Raw genomic sequence first — 27,479 nt, 5'->3', positions numbered from 1 at the left:
AAGAAAGCGGCGATCTCCGTTTCCGCATCTGATGTGGCTGTTTCTGAGCTGTTGCGGTGCAGTTCGTCCCATGCGATGTTTCGGGAATTGTTTAGGGTCCTTGTCAGCACGAGACAAATCAGCTTCACAAATTGTGCATATGGCTCTACTTGAATGTCCTTCTTTTGACCTGAAATATTTCCACACAATACGTTTTTTGGTTGCGACTTCCATTTTTACTGTCCGTCTATACTGCACCGCCAAATGCAAATAGGTTTCCATCATCACTTGCATCCACTCTCATTACGTCGAGGTACGTAGGGTTCGGTTCGATCGATGAAACGGTATAAGGTTCGGCCGCATCAGAACCCCTTAAAAAACGAGAATATTCGGCCGAATCCGAAATCGAAGTTTGGATTCGGTGCATCCCTACTTGTAAGTCGCTTTGGATCAAAGTTAATTAATGTAAATGTAAATGCAAGTGTAGTTTAGCTGGTGATATCGCACCATTATTGCATCACCCATGGCTGTTTGTTTGCAATGTTTGCGAAAGTATGTGATATTATTGTTAAAATCACACACACAATGCACACAAAAAACTATAACTGGCTACTCTCAACATAACGAGTAATGTGTGCCCAAAAGCCCATGGCATGAAGGTTTTTGATTTTAAATGAGGTAATACTGACCAGTCATCTGAACAGGCAAATGTGCAAATACCAGAGGGTGCTTACTTTTTCCTTATTTCCTTCCAACAGTTCACCTTCTGAGCATCTGTTTAACAATAGGTAAGTGGATTCTGTTTACTGGCACTTACAGTCAATAGTTTTGCATAACTGTTCCTTACCTGGACTTGTAGAGAACTTCTGTCCTTTCTGATCTCTTTCCTTCTGTGACTTTTAGATGATGCTCAAATCCGACTGGTGAATGGGAACAACAACTGCTCTGGGAGAGTGGAGATCTACCATGATGGCCTGTGGGGAACTGTCTGTGATGATGACTGGGATCTGAATGATGCTGCAGTAGTCTGTAGACAGCTGGACTGTGGGAATGCTGTATCAGCTGTAGGTAGTGCCCACTTTGGCCAGGGGAATGGAAACATCTCGCTAGACAACATTAATTGTTTAGGCAGTGAGTCCTCCCTCACAGAGTGCTCACACCCTGGGTTTGGATCACATAACTGTACACATGCTAAAGATGCTGGTGTCATCTGTTCAGGTAAGTGGGTCATTTTCTCTTGGTATAATTTTCTCTGAATATATATTGTGATATAGTCAATATGTTGATTTTGAAGTATGAGATATAACTTATAGTGTTCTTAAGTTTTAATGTAGTTTTTTTTTTTTACTACTGAATGTTAGTATGACTGATTAAACTCATTTGTAGCCGTCAGAAATATTTGTACTGTACTTTTTAATATAATTTACAATGAAGCAGCTGTCTTTGTAGACAATGCATATTTACATTTCTTAAGTCAACCAAAAGGAAGTGTGTGGGAAAAATGTTACCTTATTGTTAAACAAAATTGGAGTTAAGATGGCTGATATTTAGAATGGTGCTTGGCACAGATGTTTTCTGAGAATCAAAGGCATCCATCCAAACTCTCTTTATGGATTGAAAAAATACAATTATACAGGTATTGCATATTTACTGAATGTCTTTGGTGTCTGATTATGAGTCATTGATTATTCATGTCTGGCTGTGATACACTCAACTGTATTTGAATAATGCAATCAGTTGTGTGCACAGGTGATGAAGTGATTTTACCATTTGAATGCCTGGTAGAACCAAGAAAGATAAATACAGAAAAGAATCAGAATACCCATTTATTAATAGCACCTTTATATCATTTGTATGTTGGAAATAGGACTAAGTCAGCACACTGTTGCTAACCATCTGGGGTGTTAGTAACAGTTATTGCACCCAAACACTGTCAATCAATAATGGGCCACAACTTCTTAGACCATAAATCCCAATAACTCACAATACTGTGATAACTTAATGACATCATCATGCTCCCACTACATCGTGATCCTTTTTCAGCAGGTAATAGGTTTTTCCTAACAGAATGATTAATTTTGCCTTCTTGCACCTATTAAGGTTTCTGACTAGCGAGAACAAAATTAGATAGTGATTACTAGAATGCACTCTGATCGAACACTGGGCTGAAGTCATACCTCTACATACACTGCTTAAAAACTCCTCTTATCAAAATCAAGCTTGAATTTCACCTCACCCACCACATGTACTGTAGAAAGTTATTCAGTGGAGAACAGTAGCACATAATTCAATTAAAAGCATGTTAGAATTTGAATACAGTGCTCCCTGGGCACCAGTTGACATGGCAGTTAAAATAAAGATACTTTCTACTGATGAAAATAGTCAAAAGACCAATGAAAGAAATGCAGCTCAGATATTGGGCTTTCCACTGCTTACGCTGTCTAAGATTCTATCGAGAATTACGAGGCCTCACATGCTAAAAGTGAACTATTTAACGTTTTAACCTGGTCATAGGTCTGAGTGTCCCAATTCAACTTGTAAAGAGATGTTAACAATGGGCATTTTCCAAATGCTGTTTTTCTTTAAATAAAACAATTAATGTTAAACATTAAAATAACCTAAAGGGATATATTATATGCGTAAATCTGCAATACATACACCACTGCTGTTACAGTCTTTAGTGATTATTCCCAGAAAGGAATCTGAAAAAAGGTCAATTGAAAAAAATATACTGGTAATCTGAAAAAAACATTATGACTGGAGTTGCCTTGCATAATTAGCTACAATTATCTGTTTTACAGACATCATATATGAATCATATGTAGCTAATATGATGCCAGCCAATGACAGCTCCATACAGTTCTACCTACAGTAAGAAGAGGGATGATCAGCTCCCTGTTATGGCTATGAGCAATTCATCTGTATAGCTCACTAGTGTTGTCATATTGTGGGCTGTTCTTTTCTCTGTGTCCCATTGTTCTTGTTACTTTATTACATATACTTTGGTATCCTTGCTCTACAAATCTCTGTCCTACTAGCATACATTCTTCGCTGTATGGTACCTAGATGTAGATCGGATCAAATATAAAATGTGTTCTTACACACCTTATTGCCAGTGTGATAGTTCAACATGTCCTTCAGGTCACGTTCAAGCATCTGTATTAGCCAGATTTGGGATCACTTCCAATGAAAAACTGAAATTCATTGGACAGTTCTAATTCAAATGTCAGGCCAATTCCAAGTGATCAGCGGGAACATAATTAAGTCTTTTTAATCGACAATCACCTTTAATGCATTTTTTTAATGCCTACATGTATGTTCTTGTAGTGCAGCATAAACGTGGATGAGGCAGGCAGGCAATTGGTCAGACATTAAATAGATCCCTAATTAAGTGATGAAAAATGTATTCACATTAATTAAACAAATAATACACAATCAAACACAACCAAAATGCTTTTCAAGGTATCTTGCTTTTTGACCTGACCCACATGCAGTCGGTGGGTGGAACTTTGTTAACTTAGTTTCAAACACAGAAACCATCATCACACAGAAACCATCATCATCACTACTCATCTATGGTCAAACAGACTCATGAGTTTCTTCATTAGCAGGCTATTACATTATGGACTACACTCTAGAGTGTCATGTTTGCTTAGTATTTTCCAGTTGCACATACTGTAGAGAATATCTTTGCAACAGCTATCGAAAGTAATGGCCATAGTAACCAAAAATGCTGCCTACATGGTAATGGCCTTAACCCCATTCGCAGACTCACCAATGGATAAAGAAGAATATCAGGGTGTTGATTTGGAAGTTGTGACTATGAATGAGAAATTGCATTACTTTCCACTGCAAATGCATACATTTAAATCTAAATTTCTGTGTGGTGTGACCTAAGGGTTTAAAGAATCACAGCCAGTGATAATTGTGTTGCTTGAATTCAGTAACCCTGGTCCTCAAAGCAGTGAGTGATTCAGGGAAAACCTTGTTCTGGCCTCCGAGCAAATCATAGCTCGCATGTTGTCAATATTAATATTAACATGTAATTTTAATAGGAATGTAAATCCAAATAATTAAACATCCATTGCTGAGTCAAAATTAGGGGCTATGATATGTGGAAGGGGTCATTATGTACCTTAGGTCTCATCTTGGAAAATTAATGCAAGTAATAAATGCAAAGTGTAAATGTAAGCACAATGATGTTTTCTGGAATACATTTTGATGTGGTTCCACTTTACCTGGGGTTCATTTTCAAATGGTCATTGACCTTAATAGGAAAAGGTTTATATTTCAATTTAGATATACAGTCAAATTACATTACATTACACTACTTGCAACTTCCAGCAGAGGAGAAGAGAAGTGCATCATCCTAGTTGTATGACAGACCAGGTTAACAAAAGTCCTAGACCTGCGAGTGCATGCACAACACCATTAAGCACCATGTTAACTTTTGCTAATGTAGAAGACCATGAGAAGTCATTTAACACAATGCTTGAACAACTTATTAAATCACAATATCCATAACTCCTTGCAACAATAGAAGTAAATAAGCAGCAAATAATACAAGTAGTACAAGTGGCAGGTGCTGAGGGGTGGAGATTGAAGGGGAGCCAAGATGCATCATTCTGCAACAGAAGATTGATTCTGCTGCCAGTGATTCTGCTGTCCTGACCACAGTGTGAAGTTCATTCCTGGCTGGGAGGAGTGATCCCACCAGGAGGGGACAGTCAGTTGCCCCAAGGTTGTAGAGTGGAGTAATCAGGCTGGTGTATAGGGTTTGAAGATTGATCAGCAGTATAATCCCATTCATTGTCCTGTATGCCAGCATTTAGGTTTGATGCCCATTTAAGCAATAAACAGGACACCAGTAAAATGAGGTGAATAGGGGTGTGACTTGACTGTGTTTAGGGAGGTTATAGGCAAGTCATGCAGCTGCGTTCAGGATTAGCTACAGGCATTTGATTGCACAGGCAAGAAGACAAGCAAAAGGGGAGTTATAGTTGTCCAGATGTGAGAGTACCAGGAACCATAAATAGCAATAAAGAGGTACAGCATTGATATTTTTCAGAGAACAGCTCTCGGTTTCCTTTCAGGCTGTAAGTAACAAATGCAGCAGTACACAACAGTAGTACACTTTACCCTGGGTTTTTGCACTGTTCGTGCATTTTACAACTTGTATTCAGGGTGTGTGTGTGTGTGAAACTGTATAACTGCAGTTGCGGTTACATTTCTTAGCACCCAACCCAGCTCTTCTCATAAATGTCAATCGAGTGCAGAGATGTCTAAGTCAAACGTCTGGCAGAAAAATAATGAGATCCATTAGGCTAGTGTTTTATTGGTTTTAGTTGAGAATTTAAAATTCTTTAAAAAAAATACCATTTCTTGACATTCACAGATTGCCAATACACCTCAAAATAATCCTGTCCTCAAAAAAAATGCACTGTGTTTTTGAAAGGGTGCATACAAACAGCCAATGTTCCAGGATTCCCCTCTGCACACCTGTGGTGTCAGTTTTCAAGGTGATCTTAGAAGACTGAGTCACAATCAAGGTGGTATTTTTTATTTCAATTCAAAATTTGAATTTGAATTGATCAAAGATATAACATTGAAAAGCAGATGAATGTGTTCTTATGGGGAATTTTGGTTCTTTCATGTTGAAGCTCAGTCCAGTCAATGCAGCATTGCTGCGGTAATATCAATTTTTGTAATGCCTCTTGTTTTGGAGAGGATCCTTGGAAAGCATCACACTGTGATACCTGGAAAACAGTCACAATTATTGACTGTACTTCACTGAGCTTTCAATCTCACAGGACCTTCAGAGTGTCCACTCTAATATAAGTGAATGACACCATATGAAGACAATTCTAATATAATTTATACTATTATGCAAAGGTTAACATATTTACACAGGATCCACTGTATTAGATGTAATATAATAAAGAAAGAGAAGCATGTGAACTGGCACTAAGTAAAACAACGCATGACCTATTTTTCTAAAACACAAAAAGCATATTTTATACTATGTATACTTCAAGCTCATTAAATGGACAACTATCAAAAACAAAAACATTGACACATTTGGTATAGCAACCCTCTGTGCAAGACCTTTCGGATTATCCGTTAATATAAAGTATTAAAGTATAAAGTACAAAGAAGCGATGTGAATTTAAAAGATAGATTGGTGTATGCTAATTTTCTAACAAAAAGAGAACATCAAACATGTCCTGAACAGAATGTGTTTGTGAAAATGTTTCAGAGAGAGCTTGTAGGTTTTTGAGATTATGTTGAGAATTTATTAACATCATATTAAAATTATCAATATCATTTTCATTAAGGACATAAGTTTGAAGCCAATTTACTTTTTTGGGGTAAATTTTTGATCCTTTCATACTGAAGCGTTTGGATGGCAGCACACATGTCTTTTCCTCCTTCGTCCACCGAATATTGGTTTTTGAATCTTTGTTCCAGCTGAATATTGTCTTTGGGTTGGTCTAAACTGTACAGTGAACTGCTGCCTGTAATGGTCAGTGGTGAGGAGCCAACGTGGAGGTAGAGATTTTTTAAACAAATATAACTATTTGAATATGTCTTTGAGGTAGCTTGTAGGTGCAGTATATCACTGGAGTGTCTACCACATATTTTGATACAGTTCCCTGAGAAATCAACATGCACAATATCAATATCTGGAATATGTTTTGAAACTTTGTATTTTATACAATTTAGAGATTGCAAATGCACTGTGAAATAATCCTATCCATAACACACAGATTTTTAAAATAACACATACGTTATATAAAAATCGTTTTAAGAGATTAAAACAATAAAACATATCTAACACCATTCACAGAGTTTTAATCCTCTTCAAATGTGAAATAAAATTTGCATAGAATTGTGAGGCTAGGTTGGTATTGCAAAAGGTTTTGCAGCTCACACTGTGCATCCCGGGTGGAGTATAGATGGGTAATCTACATCTAATCCATAATGATGCCTGTGCTCTAAATAGCCTGCTATTTACATCATACCCCACATACTGGTCAGGTCACTGCTGTATTGTATAGCACCTTGCATTGGTCAAAATTAGGGGCTATGGTATGTAGAGGGCATTGGTATGTACCTGAGGTCTTATCCTGGTAAATGCATGCAATGTATTCATGAAGCAATTTATTCACAGAAATGTATTTATGAAAATTTACTCTTTTTGCATAAGAATGTGTTTGAGTGTTTGAACTCATATTCCATTTTTGGTATCAGTTGTGTTATTAATTGTGTAAATCTTTGACATCATACAACTATGGATACTAACTGAATCCTCAAAAATATTTTTTTCTATGACTTGTAGACCACCCGCTGATACGACTGGTCAATGGGAATGGTCACTGCTCTGGGAGAGTGGAGATCTACCATGATGACCGGTGGGGAACTGTGTGTGATGATGATTGGGATATGAAAGATGCTGCAGTAGTCTGTAGACAGCTGGGCTGTGGGAGTGCTGTGTCTGCTCCACATAGTGCCCACTTTGGCCAGGGGAGTGGAAAAATCTGGATCGATGATGTTGCTTGTAAAGGCAGTGAGTCCTCCCTCACACAATGCTCATACCGTGGGTTTGGATTACACAACTGTGGTCATGGTGAAGATGCCAGTGTCATTTGTTTAGGTAAGCATGTGAATTTCTTTACTTTATAGAGGAAAAAAGAGAACATGTATCCAAGAACACCTTTGTGAAATGTCATATGTTTGAGGCTGGATTAAGTCAATGCAGAGCTGAACACTGTTTTGAGTGTTTGCAACTTGAAACTTCTAACATTGCAAGACATACATTCAAACACTGCATCCAAACACTTCTTCTAAAATGAAGACTTCATCATTATCAATCCTAATGGTTGTTTTCACAGTGCCAGGTCCACTCCATTAGAAACTGCAGGTTTTATCAAGAGGCTACACACTCCCATTGGCAGATCAAATGACAGAGTGTTTATCGACACGGACACATCAAAGCCATATTGATGTCAGCAGTACCTCAGATGGACTCACCTACAAAGAAATTTTCCTCTGACCAGTCAGCATACTTGCATAGCTAGCTTGATGGCCATGTTTGTAAACACATTTTGAAAAGGAGTTTTACTTTTTAGTTTAATTCCTTTAACCAAGGATGCACTGCCTTATAATCAATCAGAGATTCTAAACTGGAGCTGAAGCGAGTTAGCTCTAGTCCTTAAAATGTGCATAAATGGAACGTATTTTGTTTCCATAAGATCTAGTGAAATCCATCTTATAATTGTTACCTATCAACATGTCAACATATCAATAAATTTTAACTAAAGTAACCAATGTTAAACATCAGCTCATTTTTATTGATGAAGTTCCAGTTTTGTGTTTACTTAATGGTACTTCTTCTATCACATATTAGTTAACTATGTGGTTTTAATATTCAATCAGAATCTTCAGAAGATCTGGCCATAATGCATGCAAGCAAAGAGAGTGTAATATTTCAGTAAGAATGAGGGGAAAGGAAAAAGATGTTCTTGCTTGAGCTGACACTTTCTACAAAGTGTGTGAACTCTTATTCCACGTTGGTATTAGTTGCTATAATTCTTTATTGCCATTGTTACATCTGCAAAGACAGATATAATCCTCTTCAGTATTTTTTATGCAACTTTTAGATATTCCTTAAGTCAAACTTCTGAAATACCCTGGTCCTTATCAGTCTCTTCCCCTGTGTGACTTATAGGTGGTGCTCAGATCCAACTGCTTAATGGGAACAACAGCTGCTCTGGGAGAGTGGAGGTCTATTATGATGGCCAGTGGGGAACTGTGTGTGATGACAGCTGGGATCTAAATGATGCTGCAGTGGTCTGTAGACAGCTGGGCTGTGGGAGTGCTGTGTCTGCTCCACAGAGTGCCCACTTTGGTCAGGGGAGTGGAAACATCTGGCTGGATGACGTTGGTTGTTCAGGCAATGAATCCTTCCTCACACAGTGCTCACATAATGGGTTTGGGATTGAAAACTGTGGTCATCATCAAGATGCTGGTGTTATCTGTTCAGGTGAGGGAGTCATTTCCTTTTTGTCTTCGGACTCACTCAACTAAAACTCACTCCGTGGATGACATTACTAAATGAACCCTTTAAGTAGTTCCTTCAGTAAATTCAGTTGTAGGTAAGGAATAAATATTTTGTTCACTACCTATAATACAAGTAAATCTGGATGTTGACTATGTTTTTTGACTAGGTGTTTCTATGGCTATATTTTACAACTTTGTTATGTCTCTCAATAAAGTCACAAGAATGATAGATTCTTAATTATGAGAAACAATCAGGAAAGCTGCCTTTGTAGGCCAGGTATATTTTCATAATATCTAATGTCCCACAGTAGAAGTGCTTTTGATGAAATATGCTCAATTTTTCCAACCAGGCAGCAAGTGACAGTTTATACTGTCTCAAATAACCAACTACAGGTAGCAATTCTGTTTAAAAATTGTCTTGTGTTTAAACTTTTATTTGAGGAGTACAGCTTGACACCACTCATCAAATATAGAGAAATTACTTTATGTTTTGTTCATTTAACTATTAAAATTTTGGCCGATTGGTGTGTGTTGGGCCTAGGTCTTTCATGATTGATTGACCCAGGTGCACCTCCAGTGGTGGCCACTCTTGCTTCCTTAGCCTGTTACTTTCACAGATAATCTCCAGTTGATCAGTCCTCTTGGTGTCAAATAAATTGTTAATCAACATATCAAAGCTATCAATTCCATGTTAATTCAATGACATGTCAGCACATCTAATAGAAAAGAGAATTTATGATTTTCCTGATGACTTGGAGAATTATTTACAGGCACACTGAAAGTGACGCTGCATTATTGTCACTTTAGTGTATGGACAGTGCATTCCATTACACATCATTGAAGGTTGCACTCTGTGTTATGTTCTGGCACTATGCCATATCAGCAAACAGTTAATTGACTACAAATTTAATTTTATCAAACATACTTGCTTTTATTTCTGAAGTTTCAGTTTTATATGTAGTCAATGGTACAGTATGGCATTTAACAAATACTTACTGCAATTTAACTACAATTATGTGTACAATCAGAAGATCTGGCCATCCTGAATGCATGCAAAGAAGACCCAAAATGTACCTAAGATTGTGGGGAAAGTGAAAAGATACCTTATAATAAATACATAACTCACATTCCACACTTGTATTAGTTCCATTCCTTATTAAGTCTGTTATGCTGTCATTACTATGAAGACTAACTGAATCCTCATCAGTATTTTCTTTGCATCTCTGACCTTCAGGTGGTCCTCAGATCCGACTGGTTAATGGCAACAATAATTGCTCTGGGAGAGTGGAGATCAATTACAATGGCCTGTGGGGAACTGTGTGTGATAACAACTGGGATCTGAAAGATGCTTCAGTGGTCTGTAGACAGCTGGGCTGTGGGAGTGCTGTGTCTGCTCCACAAAGTGCCATATTTGGCCAGGGGAGAGAGCCCACCTGGCTGGATAATGTTGCTTGTAAAGGCAGTGAGTCATCCCTCACACAGTGCTCACACCGTGGGTTTGGGAATGAAAACTGCGGTCATCAGCAAGATGCTGGCGTAGTCTGTTCAGGTAAGGGAGTCACTTTCTCTTAGTTTGGGAGACTTATTCAACTAAAACTCAGTCTAGTGTGTGATATCATTAAATTAACTTATAAATAGTTCCTTCAGTAAATTAGGTTGTAGGTAAGGAATAAATATTTTGTTTGCTGCCAGTAAAGAGAAAATCGACATATTGACTTTATTGTCTTTGCAAAGGTCCTGTGTTTATCAGTTGATTTAAGAACCATGTATGCTGGCCTCAGTTTTGATTGCTATCAAAAAAGGCTGTTAGAATGATAGATTTTTACCCATGACTAGCAATCAGGAGTGCTTTGTTTGTAGGCTAAATATATTTTTGAGAATTTGTAAGGTCATGTAACAGAGGTATTTGCATTATGTTTGCATATCAAAGAAAATGATGAATAAAAACAGCAGACTATTAAAATTGTCATGAAAAAAACATAATAAAACCAAAATAATAATAATAACTTTGCTGCCTTTTTACACAAACAAAAATTGGACATTCCAAATTTTTGTTTGTTTGTTTTTTTCTTCAATAAGGATATTGAACAGTGTTGTTAATAGAAATGGTGCTTATGAATCAAACATTGCAGGATGTTGGATTGATTCCCTGGTGGGGCACTGCTATTGTGCCTTTGAGCAATATGCTTAACTCATATCACTTCAGTAAATATTCCACTGCATAAAATGTATTATATGTAGTTCTCCCTGAATGTGAGTGTCTGCTGAGCAAATACTGTACTTAACATTTTTACAGAGGTTGATCAGTGGCAGTTAGTCACTAACAGATATCAAGTGACCTTGGGTTATGGTTTCTGATGTGCTCTTCGTAGTCATTATATCTCAGTAGAGGCAGATAGCTAATCAAGTCTCTGATTTGTGGCTGTTGTCATTAATCCAATATATATGTGAGAAAAGTGGAAGGAAAAGTGAGGAAAGAGCCAAAAATGGCCAGTATTTTCACGAAGAAACTCTTTTCAGAATGGGAGATCATTATCTTTCTGCCAATGTCAAAACCCAACCATTTGTTTTTGGAAAGGTCATTGTAATGTCAAGTTTTATTCCTGTGACATTTTATAAGTTACATCCTTAACATATATTCCAGATTCTTGAATTGTTCACTCTGAATTTCTTACTTATCAATTAAAACCTCTAAAGGACAAATGAAGAGAGTAAGCTCTAATCACTTTTTACTTTTTACATGTTTCCATCAGGCCACAGCTCTGATTCATTACATATTATTCAGGATATAACAAATCAAATGATAGAATTTAACATTTTTATTAATAATATTCCAGTTTCTTGTTCAGTGAGTGGTACTTCATGTATCATGTATTAGCAATTGTTTTTACATTACATACATTTACATTACATGCATTGATGCATCAGTTTTAATACTGATGTCTGCAATCAGAAGATCTGGCCATTGTGAATGCATGTGGAGAGGGTGTAAGATTTGCCTCAGAATGAGGGAAGTTTGCTCTGTCCTTAACTGAAATTTCCTTCAAAATGTTTGAACTACTTTCATCAGCTGCATTACTTGTTAAGTTGTTAAAGTCATCATTACGAATGTAAAGACAACTCAAATCCTCAGTATTTTCTTATGCAACTTTTACATCTTCCCCAATTCAAACTTGTGAAAGAGCCTGGTCATTATCAGTCTCTGTCCCTCTGTGACTTTTAGGTGGTCTTCAGATCCGACTGGTCAATGGGAACAATAGCTGCTCTGGGAGAGTGGAGGTCTACCACGATGGCCTGTGGGGAACTGTGTGTGATGATGACTGGGATGTGAGTGATGCTGCAGTGGTCTGTAGACAGCTGGGCTGTGGGACTGCTGTGTCTACTGCAATATTTTCCCAATTTCGCCAGGAGGGTGAGCCCATCTGGCTGGATGACGTTGTTTGTAATGGTGACGAGTCCTTTCTTGCAGAGTGCTCACACAATTGGTCTGGTAATGGAAACTGTAGTGTTAATGAAGCTGCCAGTGTTATCTGTTCAGGTAAGTGAGTCACTTTCTCTTTTCCTCTTCATCAGTACACAGTTAACTGATATTATATGTTTACTTGGCTGATAAACACATTCATTAATAATGACTATTTTGTAAAGTAACCTTTATTTTGGTCTGTTTGCTGATTTGTAAGAAAATCATCAGAAAACACCTCAAAGCTGTGTTGCCCAACAATTTTGTTCCAATGGTATTTTATATCCTTTACTCATAAAAGCAGACTCTTCTAGATTCAAGGATGGTAAAGGAGGTAAAAATATACTCTACTCTACTCTGAAAGTAGTTTTACTTTTATCTAAAATTCTGTCAAAATAGATGGTGAATTACATAGGCAGCTATATAGTGATGAGAATCAATTTAAATGTGTCTATTATGCAATTCTAGTCCCTACATAAAATGTGACCATACAGAGCAAACAATGCAGACAACGTATTTCAGATTTGACAATGTGACCTTAAACAACATAATCAGTCACCCAGAGTATTCACCCAGTTTCCATCCAGTACACCACATGAAGCCGGTAGCTACATGTTAAGTGACTGTTTCTGCGCTGTGCACCATGCCCAGGTAGTGCTATCAACAGATGCAAGGACCATGCCTTCAGACTTTGTCATGTGGACAGTGTATCTAAGTGCACTATTGGGTCCTGGCTAGGAACGCTATGATGATGATGTTGCTCTGACAAATCCACATAGTTGCACAGATAGCTTCTTGACAAATTTAAAAAAAGAAGCTTATTTAGAAAATGTAAGCCCATCAAGAGAGAATGTGTTGCGTGATCATTAATCAAAGTTTCTAAAGGTGAAGTGAAGTGAAAGCTAAACCATTAATATCATATTCATAAATGTTGTGTGTAATCAATTGTAATTCATCCTTAATGTAGTAGTAAACTAAATTGTGTTAATACTGATGGCTACAATCATAAGATCTGGCCATAGTGATGCGTGTAAGGAGGTTTGGAAATTGAAAAGAAAAAAATGCCCTTTCTTCAACTGACACTTCATACAGTATTTTTGAACTCTCCACATTTCTATTACTTGCATTTCTCGTGTAATCATAAATATCATTGGTAAAGCTATCGCAACTAAATAAATCTTTATCAGTATTTTCTTCTGCACATTTTAGATCTCCCCCTGGTCAAACTTGTGAAAGACGCTGGTCCTTATCAGTCTCTTTCTATCTGTGATTTTTAGGTGGTCCTGAGATCCGACTGGTTAATGGGAAGGGTCGCTGCTCTGGGAGAGTGGAGGTCTATCACTATGGCCTGTGGGGAACTGTGTGTGATAAAAACTGGGATCTGAATGATGCTGCAGTGGTCTGTAGACAGCTGGGCTGTGGGAATGCTGCGTTTGCTTCAAAAGGTTCCCAGTTTGGCCAGGGGAGTGAGCCCACTTGGCTGGATAATGTTGCATGCAAAGGGAATGAGTCCTTCCTCACAGAGTGCTCACATAATGGGTTTGGGAATGAAAATTGTAATCATGGTCAAGATGTTGGTGTTATCTGTTCAGGTAAGACGGTCACTTTCTCTTAGTTTGGGAGACCTTCTCAATTAACAATCACTCTTGTGAGTGACATTACTAAATGAACCATTATTGCATTACATTACATTACATTACATGCATTTAGAAGATGCTCTTATCCAGAGCAACTTCCAGCACAACAGAATATAAGTGTGTCCATTAAAGGTATTCAATGTTACTTATGTAAGCTTAATTGTAGGTAAGGAATTACCAGTAATATTTAGTTCATTGCACAGAGGGAGCAAAACATGAATATTGACATGAATATGTGCTTCTTTTGCAAAGGTCTTATATTTGTCACTATGTTTGTCAATGTAATATATAATGTTGTTGTCCAAAAAATGTTATTAAAATTATTTATATGTACATTTAAAAATATAGTTTGCAATCACTATATCATTTTGTACATGCAACTGAAACTGTTTTTTGGTGGGTAGATTGCAGTGCTGATTTTGATTACATTTACAGCTTGCATCCATAACACACAAAAGTGGAACATTTCAAATTTTGGAATTTCCTTGTCTTCCAAAAGTATATTGTGGTGTAGTGGTAAAGAACAGGGCGTATAACCCAAAGGTTGCTGGAATGATTCCTTATAGGGGCACTGCTGTTGTGCACTTGAGCAAGGTAGTTGACCCATTTTACTTCAGTTAATATCCAGCCACATGATATGTGTTCTATATAGGTCTCTATGAATGAGATTGTCTGCTAAGAGAATACTGTACTTAATGACTTCACAGAGTCATCTCATTATACCTCATCTCATTATACCTCAGCAGAAGCAAACAGCTAACTCTCTGATTTGCAGCTGTTGTCACTAATCCAGTGCTCATTAAGGAAAAGAGAAGAAAGAGCCAGAGATAAATTAAGGATATTTTTAGCAAGAAACTTGCTATGACCAGTCAGCTGTAAGATTGGAGTTAACTTGTTGGTTATGGATTAGACAGATACATTGAAAAGGGCACTTATTTAGGAAGCATAATCACTTTAACCAGAATTGCATTACCAGCTCATCATTCGAAGTTTTTAAAGCAGAAACAGATTAAGCTCTTATCAATTAATAACATGGTATTTACTTGTGTTTCCACACAGCTACAGCCCTGTTTAATTTCATATTATAAAACAAAACAAAACAAAACAATGTCAAACAATAAACATTAATGAGAGTGACCCTTTTTGTTTCAAATTTTTTTACAATTTTTTTTTTACAAATTTTTATCACTGAAGTTCGAATTTTGTGTTCAGTTGACCCATGCATCAAATTTTAGTAAGGTACATTGTTTTAGTAACGTAAGGAAAATGTGGCCATACTGAATACATGTAAAGAGGGCTATAAAATTTGCCTAAGATTTAGGGGAAATGGAGGACATTCCCTTTCTTGAACTAACACGTCCTAAAAAAGTGTGAACTGGCATTTGACCTTGCTATTAGTTGCATTACTTAAAGTTTTTAAAGTCATCCTTACAACTGTTAAGACAAGCTGAATCCTCGTCAGTATTTTCTTCTGTGACTTTTCAATCTTTCCCAGGGCAAGGTTCTGATAAATGCTGGTCCTTATCAGTCTCTTTTCTTCTGTGACTTTTAGAAGGTGCTCATATCCGACTGGTTAATGGGAACAGCAGCTGCTCTGGAAAAGTGGAGGTCTACCACGATGGCCAGTGGGGAACTGTGTGTGATGATGACTGGGATATGAATGATACTGCAGTGGTCTGTAGACAGCTTGGCTGTGGGAGTGCTGTGTCCCCTTTAATACTTCCTCAATTTGACCAGGAGAGTGAAACCAATTGGCTGCACGATGTTGCTTGTAAAGGAAATGAGTCCTTCCTCACAGAGTGCTCACACCAAGGGTTCAGAACTGAAAATTGTGGTTATAGTGAAGCTGTTGGTGTGGTCTGTTCAGGTAAGAGTTATTGTGAGACTTGCAATCCTGCAACAGAGGTGTATTTAATTACACACTATCCTATAATACAATAGACTTTAAATTGTGACCCTTTTATCATAAAACATAAGTTTATTACCAAAGTTTCTGTTTTGTGTTTAGTTAAAGGTACTTTATGCATGCTGTATTGGCAAACTGGCAGACCCTCCCCAGGTCCAACTCGTGAAAGACCCTGGTCCTTATCAGTCTCTTTCTATCTGTGATTTTTAGGCGGTCCACAGATCCGACTGGTCAATGGGAAAGATCGCTGCTCTGGGAGACTGGAGGTCTATCACTATGGCCTGTGGGGAACTGTGTGTCATAACGGCTGGGATCTGAATAATGCTGCAGTGGTCTGTAGACAGCTGGGCTGTGGGAATGCTCTGTTTGTACCAAAAAGTTCCCGCTTTGGCCAGGGGAGTGAGCCCACCTGGCTGGACAATGTTGCTTGTAAAGGGAATGAGTCCTTCCTCACAGAGTGCTCACATAATGGGTTTGGGAATGAAAATTGTAATCATGGTCAAGATGTTGGTGTTATCTGTTCAGGTAAGGGTGTCACTTTCTCTTTGTCAGGAAGACTTGCTCGGGTAATGCAAACTCTAGTGGGTGACATCACTAAATGAACATACATTAAATGAGCTCTTACACTAAACTTAATTGTAGACAAGGAGTTATTATTTCCTTTGCAAACTCAACCTTGACTGCTCTTGTCCATACATGTAATGTTACCATACAGACCAAACAACGCAGACAACATGAAAACATTCTACAGTTTGAGAGAGTGATAATTTACTACATAATCAGTGACCCATTTTCCATCCAACACACCCCACTGGCTGGCTACCTACATGTTAAGTGTTTCTGTACTGTGCACTATGACCAGGTAATGGTATCAATGGATTTGTGGAACCAATGCTGACCTTGGGATTCCACAGAAAAATCTACAGTTTTTAAACTGCAAACTATGTTGCTTTTAAACATGTATGTTTACAATCTGGCTATAGTTAATGTATCTGCTCAAGAAAAATTGGAAAGGGAAAAGATTAACTTTCTTCAACTGACACTTCTGACAAAATGTTTGAATTCTCACCTTGGTATTAGTTGCATTTCTTATTAAGTTTTTAATATCATCATTACAACTGTGAAGACAAATTTAATCCTCATCAGTATATTCCTGTGCCGTGCTTATGCATCAGTATTTTGTTTTTTTGTTTTTTTGTTGTTTTTTTTCTTTTAGACCTTTCTCAAGTCAAACTTCTGAAAGACGCTGGACTTTATCATGTCTTTCCCACTGTGCTTTTTAGGTGGTCCTGAGATCAGAGTGGTTAATGGGAACAGCAGCTGCTCTGGGAGAGTGGAGGTCTATCACAATGGCCTGTGGAGAACTGTGTGTGGTGATGACTGGGATCTGAATGATGCTGCAGTGGTCTGTAACCAGCTTGGCTGTGGGAGTGCTTTGTCTGCTCCACAGAGTGCCCACTTTGGCCAAACAACTGCACTCACCTGGCCAGTTGATCTTGCTTGTAAAGGAAATGAATCCCTCCTTGTAGAGTGCACACTACAAGAGTTTGGGACTCAAAACTGTAGTCATAGTGAAGGTGCTGGCATTAACTGTTCAGGTAAGGAAGTCAGTGTTTGAAAATTTGCTCAACTAAGACTCATTCTAATAGGTGAAATTACTAAATGAACATTTATTAGCAGTCCATGAAGTAAATTTAATTGAATGTAATGTGTAAATATTTTGATTACAGCATATAAGGTGTAATCCTGAATATTAACTGTTTATTTTCTTAAATGTCCTATAATTGTCACTTGATTTATTAACTTTATTCGTGTGAATCAAAATTGACTGCTCTCAACGAAAGGTTATTGGAACGATAAATTCTTAAACATAATAAGCAATCAGGAGTGCTGTCCCTGTAGACTAGGTACAATTTTAAAATTTTGTAAGGTCCTGAAACGTAGGTGTATTTGATGGTACTGTATATGATCCTTTTCTTTAACAAGGTCAGTGTATCATTGCAGATATATAGAATGTATGTTGCTGTAAGGATTTTGTTTGGAAAGTAGAGTGGTTTAAGAATCAAGCGGCCTGGGTACAAAAAGTCCCTTTACAACAAATGTATTTTGGTATTTACCAGAGACATACAGCACTGAAAACAAATAAATTTTCTGTTTTATAGGGTGATTTCTTTCAAGTAACAGGGGTAAAATGAGAATATATATACATATACACATATTGCTGTTTCTGGATAGCACATGAATAGTGAGTCCTTTCCCAGGCCAGTTCTGCATTAAAGGGAGGTAGTACAACCTGGCAGAGAGAAACATTAAAATAACAGCAAGGAGTAGTGCGCTACCATTAATAAAACATAATACACAGACTACCTTGGTGGGACATGGTAGCCCCAGAAGATAATTACAAAATGTCTTAAAATAATATGACAAAATAATTGTAAATGAAATAATGGCAAGATGTTCTCTTAAGGTTGCATTATATGTGATGTTCTGGTTCTATGCTGCATCAGCACACAGCTCATAGATTTTACATTTATTCTTATATTAGTTGACTAACGCATAGTCAATGTATGAAGTAGTTTGCAAAATTACTTTTATTTTGGTATACATCAAGGCTGTGTTTCCCAACAGTTTGCTTTTTGGTAGAGGAGGACACTGCTGCTGTACCCTTGGGCAAGGTACTTAACCCACAGTTGCCTCAGTAAATATCCAGCTGTATAAATGGATAACATTGTAAAGAACTGTAACCTATGTAAGTCGCTTTGGATAAAAGTGTCTGCCAAATGAATAAATGTAAATGTAAATGAAGAGGAACTGAAATGGCAAATTTCACTTTAATGGCATTTTATAAGACAAATCCTTATAAACCAAAAATAGATCATTCTAAATTTTAATGGTTTGCTATAAAAATATAAGTCCCAAATTGTATTCTTATGTAAGAATAATTTTTATTTTTTTTATTATTTTAGTTTACTGTGATGGGACCAGAGGTGAGGCATAGAGTTGTGTAATAAAGTGAAAGACCAAACACAGTGGAATACAAAAAGGACTGTAGGACTTTTATTGTGACAGGTATGCACTGCTCACAGCAACACCACAAAACAGCAAAAAAAAAAAAAGAAAAAGAAAAAACAATTCTAACTCCATTAAGAGCCTACCTGCACCTCCCTCAGTCCCTGTCTATTACTGGCCAGCTAGGCTGGTTCCCAGTGCAGCAAACAAATCCAAATCAGCAGGCAAGAGTGTAGTCAAACACAATCCAGGGTCAAACATCAATACAAAGTTCTCATACAAAGTTATTCAGTACACAGTTTCAATAGTCAGCTCAGTCCAGTCACTACTTATTGTCTCCACACTTTTCCCTCAATGGTATTTCACATCCATTGAGAGATTGAGCCTTACATAAGCCGTTCAGCCGTTCATTGCGTTCAGAGCGTTCATTGGCAGCAGGTGCATGGCTGGCTCCAGTCTGCAAGGGAACAGAGCCTCTCTTCAGGAACATGCCCTTCTACCACCACTCCCCTGTTTCTGTTACAATGCCTAGAATTATATAGCTAGGTATATGGGCAGAATAAGTGAAACACAATTCTGACAGATTAGGTGAGATTCGGTTTATATGTATTATTTATACAATTAATTTATTATGCAACTCTGTTTCATAGGAATTTTGCTCTGACCATTTAAATGGATGCATAGATAATTTTTTTGTCAGTACTCCGGCCCCCTAGCTGTTGTGTTTATGTTCTCCCCATCTGTCATTGTGGTCCACGTGCTTTTGTTTGTTGTTTTTCCTTGTATTCTAGCCCTGCCCCGCTCTCCGCCCTGTCTCCGCCCACCTGGTTACTGTGATCATCTCCACCTGCCTGCCTGCGCACTTGCTTCCCATCACCTCATCAGCCCAGCCCTATATCTACCCTGCTTGTGTCTGTCTTTTGTTTGCCAGTTTGTTACAGTGTTTTTGCTTGTCTCACTCCTGCTTGTGGTTTTTTTTTTTTTTTTTGGCCTTGCCTGCTCTTCAGCTTCGTCTCTGCCTGCTGTTCTGCCCTAATTGCCTGATCTGCCTGCCTTCACGGTTAGACCCTGCCTGTTCCTGTTTTGATCGTGTTTTGCCCTTGGACTGCCTGCCTAGTTTTGACCCTGCCTGTTTCACGATTGCCTTCTTGTCTGACAATTCATTTAATAAACGCTTGAAATCTGAGCACGTGTGGTCTGTGTCTGAGTCCGTGCCTGAGCCCTGACATTTTTTGTCAGTGCTCCCGCCCCCTAGCTATTGTGTTTTGTTTTTCCCTGTCCATGTGCTTTTGTTTTCCTTGTGTTCTAGCCCTGCCCCACTCTCCGCCCTGTCTCCGCCCACCCGATCATCCCCTCCTGCCTGCTTACACACCTGCTTCCCATCTCCTCATCAGCCCAGCCCTATATCTCCCCTGCTTGTCTCTGTCTTGTTGCCAGTTCGTTGCAGTGTGCCTTTACCTGTCTTGTTCCCGCCGTGGTTTCTGCCTGATTGCTGTTCCGCGAATCGACCCTGCCTGCTCTTCGACCTTGCTCCTGCCTGCTGTCCTGCCCTGTTCACCTGATCTTCCTGACTTCCTGGTTTGACCCTGCCTGTCCCCGGCTTTGATTCCTGACTGTGTTTGGACTGCCTTCCTGGTATTTTGACCCTGCCTGTTTTGGACTGCCTGTTTGTTCGAGTCTGTTTATAAACGCCTGGATTCTGGAGTTCTCGTGGTCCGCGCCTGAGTCCTTGCTTGTGACCTGACATTTTTGGCTGTAGTTAGAAAGACATCTTGAAAAGGTATCTTATTTAGGAAAAGGAATCCCTTTAACCAAGAATTCCCTAAAGGGGAAATATTTCAAATGGGAAATGGGGAGAGTAAGCACTAATATGTTCATAAAAATTGAATTTGAATTGAATTGAAATTGAAACTTCTGAAAGATGCTGGTCCTTATCAATCCCAATCCCTTTCCCTTTCAGGTAATGCTCAGATCCGACTGGTTAATGGGAACAGTTGCTGCTCTGGGAGAGTGGAAGTCTATTACAGCGGGCAGTGGGGAACTGTGTGTGATGACAGCTGGGATCTGAATGATGCTGCAGTGGTCTGTAGACAGCTGGGCTGTGGGGGTGCTGTGTCTGCTCCACAGGGTGCGCGCTTTGGCCAGGGGAGAGAGGAAATTTGGCTGGATGACGTTGGTTGTAAAGGCAGTGAGTCCTTCCTCACACAGTGCTCACACCGTGGGTTTGGATCACATAACTGTGGTCATGGTGAAGATGCTGGTGTCATTTGTTCAGGTAATTTAATCACATATAAATAAAATAACTCAACTGTAGGTAAAGAACAAATATATGGTTTATCAAATAGAATGTGTGAAACAGTTTTATAGATTAATAAGAGGTCCAGATAGTCCATACAACTAAATAAATTATATTTCAGCTGTAAGATATGTAACATTTTGTTACATATCTTACAGTTGCATATCTTAAAATCTAACCATGTAAAATAAAATATTATCTCTAACTCAGAATGCAGTTGGATAGAAATTTGAAGGTTTGATATTTTCAGAGAACAGCCCTGTGTGTCCTTTCAGGCTTTCAGTAGTAAAAGCAGTGAGGCTGCAGGCCGACAGTAGTACACTTTACCCTGGTATTTTATGCTGTTCATGCATTTTACAAATAAGTATACAGGGTGTGTGTGTGTGTGTGTGTGTGAAGCAGTGTATAACTACAGATTTGGTTACTTTTCTCAGCACCCAGTTCAGCCCTTCCCATAAGTATGTCTTCATAGACAGGCAAACTAAGCACTTAACAGGAGTTAAGTAAATTGGTTAATATAATCACTGGTTGTGAAATAAATACGATTTTTGCACGGCACTTAATAGGGCTCACATTTATCATATATTTAAATTTTGTGACCCCTTTGGGGAAACCATTTTTATCACAGCATTTATTTTAATATATTTTAGCTTTGGCTGTATTTGGCTTTTTTCTATACAATCTCTGAATTGTTGTATCCATGACAGACACACATTTGCCATCTGACTGCACATGATGCAGAGACAATCTTGGGATCAAGCTGTCTGTGTTCTTCAATAGGCTTGAGGGGTTTTTAGGACCATTGATAAATCATTCATGTCAATTTAAACAATGTTGATGTCAATACTAACGAAAGTTATGTATATTTTCTTACTGTTCACATTTTGGAAGTGCACTGTGTGACAGATCTCAGTAACTAGCCCCAAGCAGCACTCAGATCTACCATAAAATATATCACTGTATCTACACGCTCTTTTTGTATGTCTATGCCTATTTACAGCACTCCACATTTCCCTGTTTAGCAAAAGCTAAGTAGCTTGTCTCCATCGGTGAACACTCGAGGCATGTCTTTTGCAACACTATCAGGTTACATTCACACTCCTGAGGAGAGGGCCTTGAGTGATAATTTCAGTATTTTCCTAAAAAGTCAAACAAATGAATCATTGTAAAATTCATTTATCTTATAAAAGTGAAAGAATATCTCTTTCATGACTAAACTGTGAGTTCTTTTTCTCTAGTGAACCTAACGAAGCCAAGCATCTCCCTCAGTGCCAGAGAGGTTACCTGGGGTGGCAGTGTTGACATCACCTGCTCCATCAGTACAGTGCACTCTGGTGGTACATTTGTCCTGCAGAAGCTCTCAGGATCTTACAATGACACTAAAAGTTCCAGTTCCACTTCTGCTACCTTCACTATTACTGCAGTGAACTTTATTCATGAGGGGGCTTACCACTGCCAGTATCAGTTAAGAGCACTGGAACACCTCTTCACCTCTCCCAACAGTGACTCTGTAGGTTTCTCTGTTACAGGTAAGGAAGAAAATTGACATGGCAGGTGGAAACTAATCAGGAATAAAATGACAGTAACTCATTGCCCCAAAATGTAAATTTTCAGTAGCATCTGTGTATGCCATTATGGGCCATACTGATTCACCTTCAATCTGGATTTTTGTTATTAGAACTATGTCTGTTTTTTTGCACAGTGAAAAGTATTGCTCAGTAGTTCTTTGATGAAAGATGCTTTACTGAATGAAATATTTTGATATATTTAGTGATTGTGCCTTGTTGAAATTGCAGTTTTTATAGAAATGTTTGGTAACCATACCCAAGATACTAGCCTTCCAGCTGCACCTGATTCCTCATACAAAGTAATAATCATTCAGTACCTTGTTTTCAGTGTAAAGCATGTTCTGTTTAGACACATACACGACAATTATTTTTACTTTAGAACCTAAAATGCTGAGCAGATATTTATAACATATAGCATTATAACAAAAATATCTCGACTAAATCATGACCTCTCTTTCTGTAGTGAGCCTACCAAAGCCACACATCTCTACCAGTGCCAGAGAGGTTACCTGGGGTGGCAGTGTTGCCATCACCTGCTCCATCACTACAGTGCACTCTGGTGGTACATTTGTCCTGCAGAAGGTCTCAGGGTCATTCTCAGAGACAAGGAATGCCACCATCAACTCTGCCACCTTCACCATCACTGCTGTGAACTTTGTTCATGAGGGGGCTTACCGCTGTCAGTATAAGACAAGGGTATCTGATCGCCCCTTCAGCTCTCCTCATAGTGACTCTGTCAGTTTCTCTGTGAGAGGTAAGAAACTCCACGTCCAGCTGAGATAACCCCAAATGATCCATATTGAAATTTACACTTAATTAGATTAGAAGAACTTTGAAAAGGCTGTGAATTATAATTATACAGAAAGCGATTGTTCGATTTCTCTTGTGCAAATGCGCCGCCTTTACTGACCCAGTGAATACATATGTTTCACTGTGAAAACTGTCAGTAGCTATAAAGTCAGCTGAATTTTGTGTCTGATTCATTCTGTCTGTTGTCTTATCTAATTCTTGAAATGTGTCTTGGCTTTATTTACATTGTGTCCAGTATATAGTTTACTTTTTACGTCTTACACCTGTTGTCTATACCCAGTTCCTCTCTTGAATCTATTGTAATAATAGCCAATATGTTTTCATCTCAGAATTTGGAATTTTCCTTTTTCTTTGTACTGTTTATTCTTCAAGAAGTCATTCAATGTCATTGAATAATTTCAAGATTTGCATAAAAAATCTGAAACAATTGTCATTTTGAAATGCATATACTTCCTGGTAAAATATATATCTTATATGACTAAATTTCTGACTATTTCTGTAGTGAGCTTGCCAAAGCCAAGTGTCTCCCTCAGTGCCAGAGAGGTTACCTGGGGTGGCAGTGTTGACATCACCTGCTCCATCAGTACAGTGCACTCTGGTGGTACATTTGTCCTGCAGAAGGTCTCAGGGTCCTACAGAGACACAAAAAGTTCCAGTTCCAATTCTGCCACCTTCACCATCACTGCAGCGAACTTTGTTCATGCGGGGGTTTACCGCTGCCAATATCAGACAAGAGTATCAGAACGCCTCTTCACCTCTCCCAACAGTGACACTGTCAGTTTCTCTGTCATAGGTGAGGAAGAAAATTCATACTTGACATGCAGCAGGTGGACCTGAGAACTCTGTTACATCAATAAGTAATATTTGCACAGTCACACGTTTGCCCTGAATGTCAGCTTGCAGAAGCATCTATGCCTGTCATGATATATCATACTAATTAATCTACCCTTTGTATTCCTGTTATTTGATCTACTTGTGTTTTACCCTGAGAAAATTTGCCTTGTCAAATTTCCAGTTTTGACGGCAATGCTTGGTAAACATGCCAGGGTTTCCAGCAATATAGAATGCTCACAAGACTGACATATACAGCACATTCAGGACTTTTCCCTTTCAAGCCTGAAATTCTGAGTAAATGTTTATAACTTATAGCATTAGAACAGAAATATCTCTTACCTGACTGAATCGTGACCTCTCTTTCTTTAGTGAGCCTACCAAAGCCACACATCTCTGTGAGTACCAGAGAGGTTACCTGGGGTCACAGTGTTGACATCACTTGCTCCATCAGTACAGTGCACTCTGGTGGTACATTTGTACTGCAGAAACTCTCAGGGTCATTCTCAGAGACAAGGAATGCAACCATCAATTCAACCACCTTCACCATCGCTGCTGTGAACTTTGTTCATGAGGGGGCTTACCACTGTCAGTATAAGACAAGGGTATCCGATCGCCCCTTCAGCTCTCCTCATAGTGACTCTGTCAGTTTCTCTGTGAGAGGTAAGCAACTATACATCCAGCTGAGATAACCCCAAATGATCCATATTGAAATTTACATTTATTTAGATCAGAACAATATTAAAAAGCATGTTGATTATAATTTTAGGAAAAGTAATTTCTGTTGTGTAGCAAATGTGCTTTCATTCCCTGTTCAACAAATGTTTACTTTTGAAGGTGTAAAATATAAGTAGATATAATGATGATTGAATATTGTGCTTTGATTCATTCATATTAATTTTCTCATATTAATTGTCTTATCTGCTGTAAATCTTGTGATGTTTCTTGTCTTTTCATGCTTGGTTTCCAGTTTAGTTTTTTTTTTTTTTTTTGCCTATGCGCACCTGTTCTCTAAGCCTATCCATCCTCTTGAATGTCCTGTAATCAAGGGTGTAGGTTTAGTCTCAACATTGGTAGGGACACAACAACCGAGGGCACATTGGAATTATCTAACATGACTTCACTCCAAAGATAATGCGAACAAGTTCGCTCAAATATTGGTAGGGACAATTCTGTCCTCCCAAAATATTGGTAGGGGACATGTCCCTACCATCCATATGCAAACCTACACCCTTGCCTGTAATGATAGGCAAAATGTTTTTAACAAAGAATTTAAGAATCTGGAGTTTCCTCATCATTTATTCTCTTTGCTCTGTGTATTTTTTGGAGAAACCTGAATGATAATTTTAGGATTTCTCCTAAAATTCTAGAAAAATCCTAAAAAGTTGGACACTACTTTCATTGTGAAAAACATTTAAATATTGCATAACGGAGAAAGAATGATGACCTCTTTCATGACTAAATTGAAAGCTGTCTTTTTCTAGTGAGCCTACCGAAGCCACACATCTCTGTCAGTGCCAGAGAGGTTACCTGGGGTCACAGTGTTGACATCACCTGCTCCATCACTACAGTGCACTCTGGTGGTACATTTGTGCTGCAGAAGGTCTCAGGGTCCTACAGAGATACAAAAAATTCAAGTTCCACTTCTGCCACCTTCACCATTACTGCAGTTGACTTTGTCCATGAGGGGGCTTACCACTGCCAGTATCAGATTAGACCATTGGAACGCCTCTTCACCTCTCCCAACAGTGACTCTGCCAGTTTCTCTGTTACAGGTAAGGACAAAAATGCACACCAGACATGCAGCAAGTGTGTTGTTACTTATTTAAGCTAATGGCGAGTTATTTTTAAATAGTGTAGTTCAGTCAACTGAGGGCATTCACAGGGAGCAGGTGGCTGTGGTCATCAGCCAATCACTGCTAAATTCTTCAAATGGTCAGGCAGTTCCTTAACCAGTATTACTTTTAAAGCAAGCAAAGCCACAATAAAAACTGAAATAAATTACCAACCTTAGTATAGCATTAGCTGCCTGCTAACTGTAGTAATTTATAGGTTGGGTAGCTTATGCACCAAGTTTTTATCAAGTTAGGCAGCTGTGCCCAAGAATCATTGAGGTGTATTAAAGTCCACCATCTTCAGCGATTATGAGTATATTATCATTTCTCTTAATACTGACGCCAATTCTCTTCCAGTGGTCCTATGGCAGCCCAGCATCTCCATCAGGGTACACCGAGGAGGGGTGACCTGGGACCTCCAGGAGCCAGAGGTGATCAGGGGCCACAGTTTCACCATCACCTGCTCCACTCTACCACAGTACCCAGGAGGCATCTTCCACCTGACATTCACAGGGTCCAGTAGGACTGAGACTCAGGCTGCTGTCGGTCACTCTGCCTCTTTCCTGTTTCCTGCTGCGGAATTTTCCCACCAGGGGAATTACAGCTGTGTTTATGAGACCACAGTTTCCACCCGCAACTTCAGTTCCCCACAGAGTGAACTGTTGCCACTAATGGTCAGAGGTAAGGCGCTAATAGCAAGGGTAAAAGATTTCACCATTATACAAGTTATGCGCATATGCTTTCGTGGAAGCTTGCAGGTGAAATCTTTTTCTTGAATGTCTATGGCAATATTTTACCCTTACAGAGTACAAATCAACCGCAAAATAGTCCCGCCCATAACCCACAACATTCTGTGTTTTTGGAAAGACTGCCTATAGAAATGGAATAAGTAAGAGTTTATAATAATAAAAACCATCATTAGTCCCTACACATGTTCCAGGTCACTCAGGTCTATAACTTCAGGAGGCATGTGCAACACATTCATCATCCTCAATCTCAGTTCAGCAGCAATGGTGGCTGTAGTGAAATATTAATAGAAGCACCAGTCGAAATTGCCAATAAGCTTGCGCTTGTATGGTACAGCACCT

General features: G+C 38.6%; 1 protein-coding gene across 1 annotated transcript in view; it reads left to right on the top strand.

The window, feature by feature from the left end:
• The first annotated feature begins 315 nt into the window (after window positions 1-315).
• The window catches only part of LOC118794650 (deleted in malignant brain tumors 1 protein), a 40,520-nt gene continuing 13,356 nt past the window's right edge, over window positions 316-27,479 (top strand). The window contains exons 1-12 of the mRNA XM_036552901.1: window positions 316-400; window positions 883-1,023; window positions 7,319-7,633; window positions 8,708-9,022; window positions 10,274-10,588; window positions 12,263-12,451; window positions 13,777-14,091; window positions 21,012-21,223; window positions 23,495-23,611; window positions 24,344-24,518; window positions 26,041-26,331; window positions 26,749-27,072. Coding sequence (XP_036408794.1) covers window positions 316-400; window positions 883-1,023; window positions 7,319-7,633; window positions 8,708-9,022; window positions 10,274-10,588; window positions 12,263-12,451; window positions 13,777-14,091; window positions 21,012-21,223; window positions 23,495-23,611; window positions 24,344-24,518; window positions 26,041-26,331; window positions 26,749-27,072 — 2,794 coding nt within the window. The remainder of the gene's footprint in view (window positions 401-882; window positions 1,024-7,318; window positions 7,634-8,707; window positions 9,023-10,273; window positions 10,589-12,262; window positions 12,452-13,776; window positions 14,092-21,011; window positions 21,224-23,494; window positions 23,612-24,343; window positions 24,519-26,040; window positions 26,332-26,748; window positions 27,073-27,479) is intronic.

This window comes from Megalops cyprinoides, chromosome 19 (assembly GCF_013368585.1).
Source record: "Megalops cyprinoides isolate fMegCyp1 chromosome 19, fMegCyp1.pri, whole genome shotgun sequence".
NCBI lineage: Eukaryota > Metazoa > Chordata > Actinopteri > Elopiformes > Megalopidae > Megalops > Megalops cyprinoides.
The sequence above is the reverse complement of the archived record's forward strand: the minus strand, read 5'-3'. Positions and strand labels throughout refer to the sequence as shown.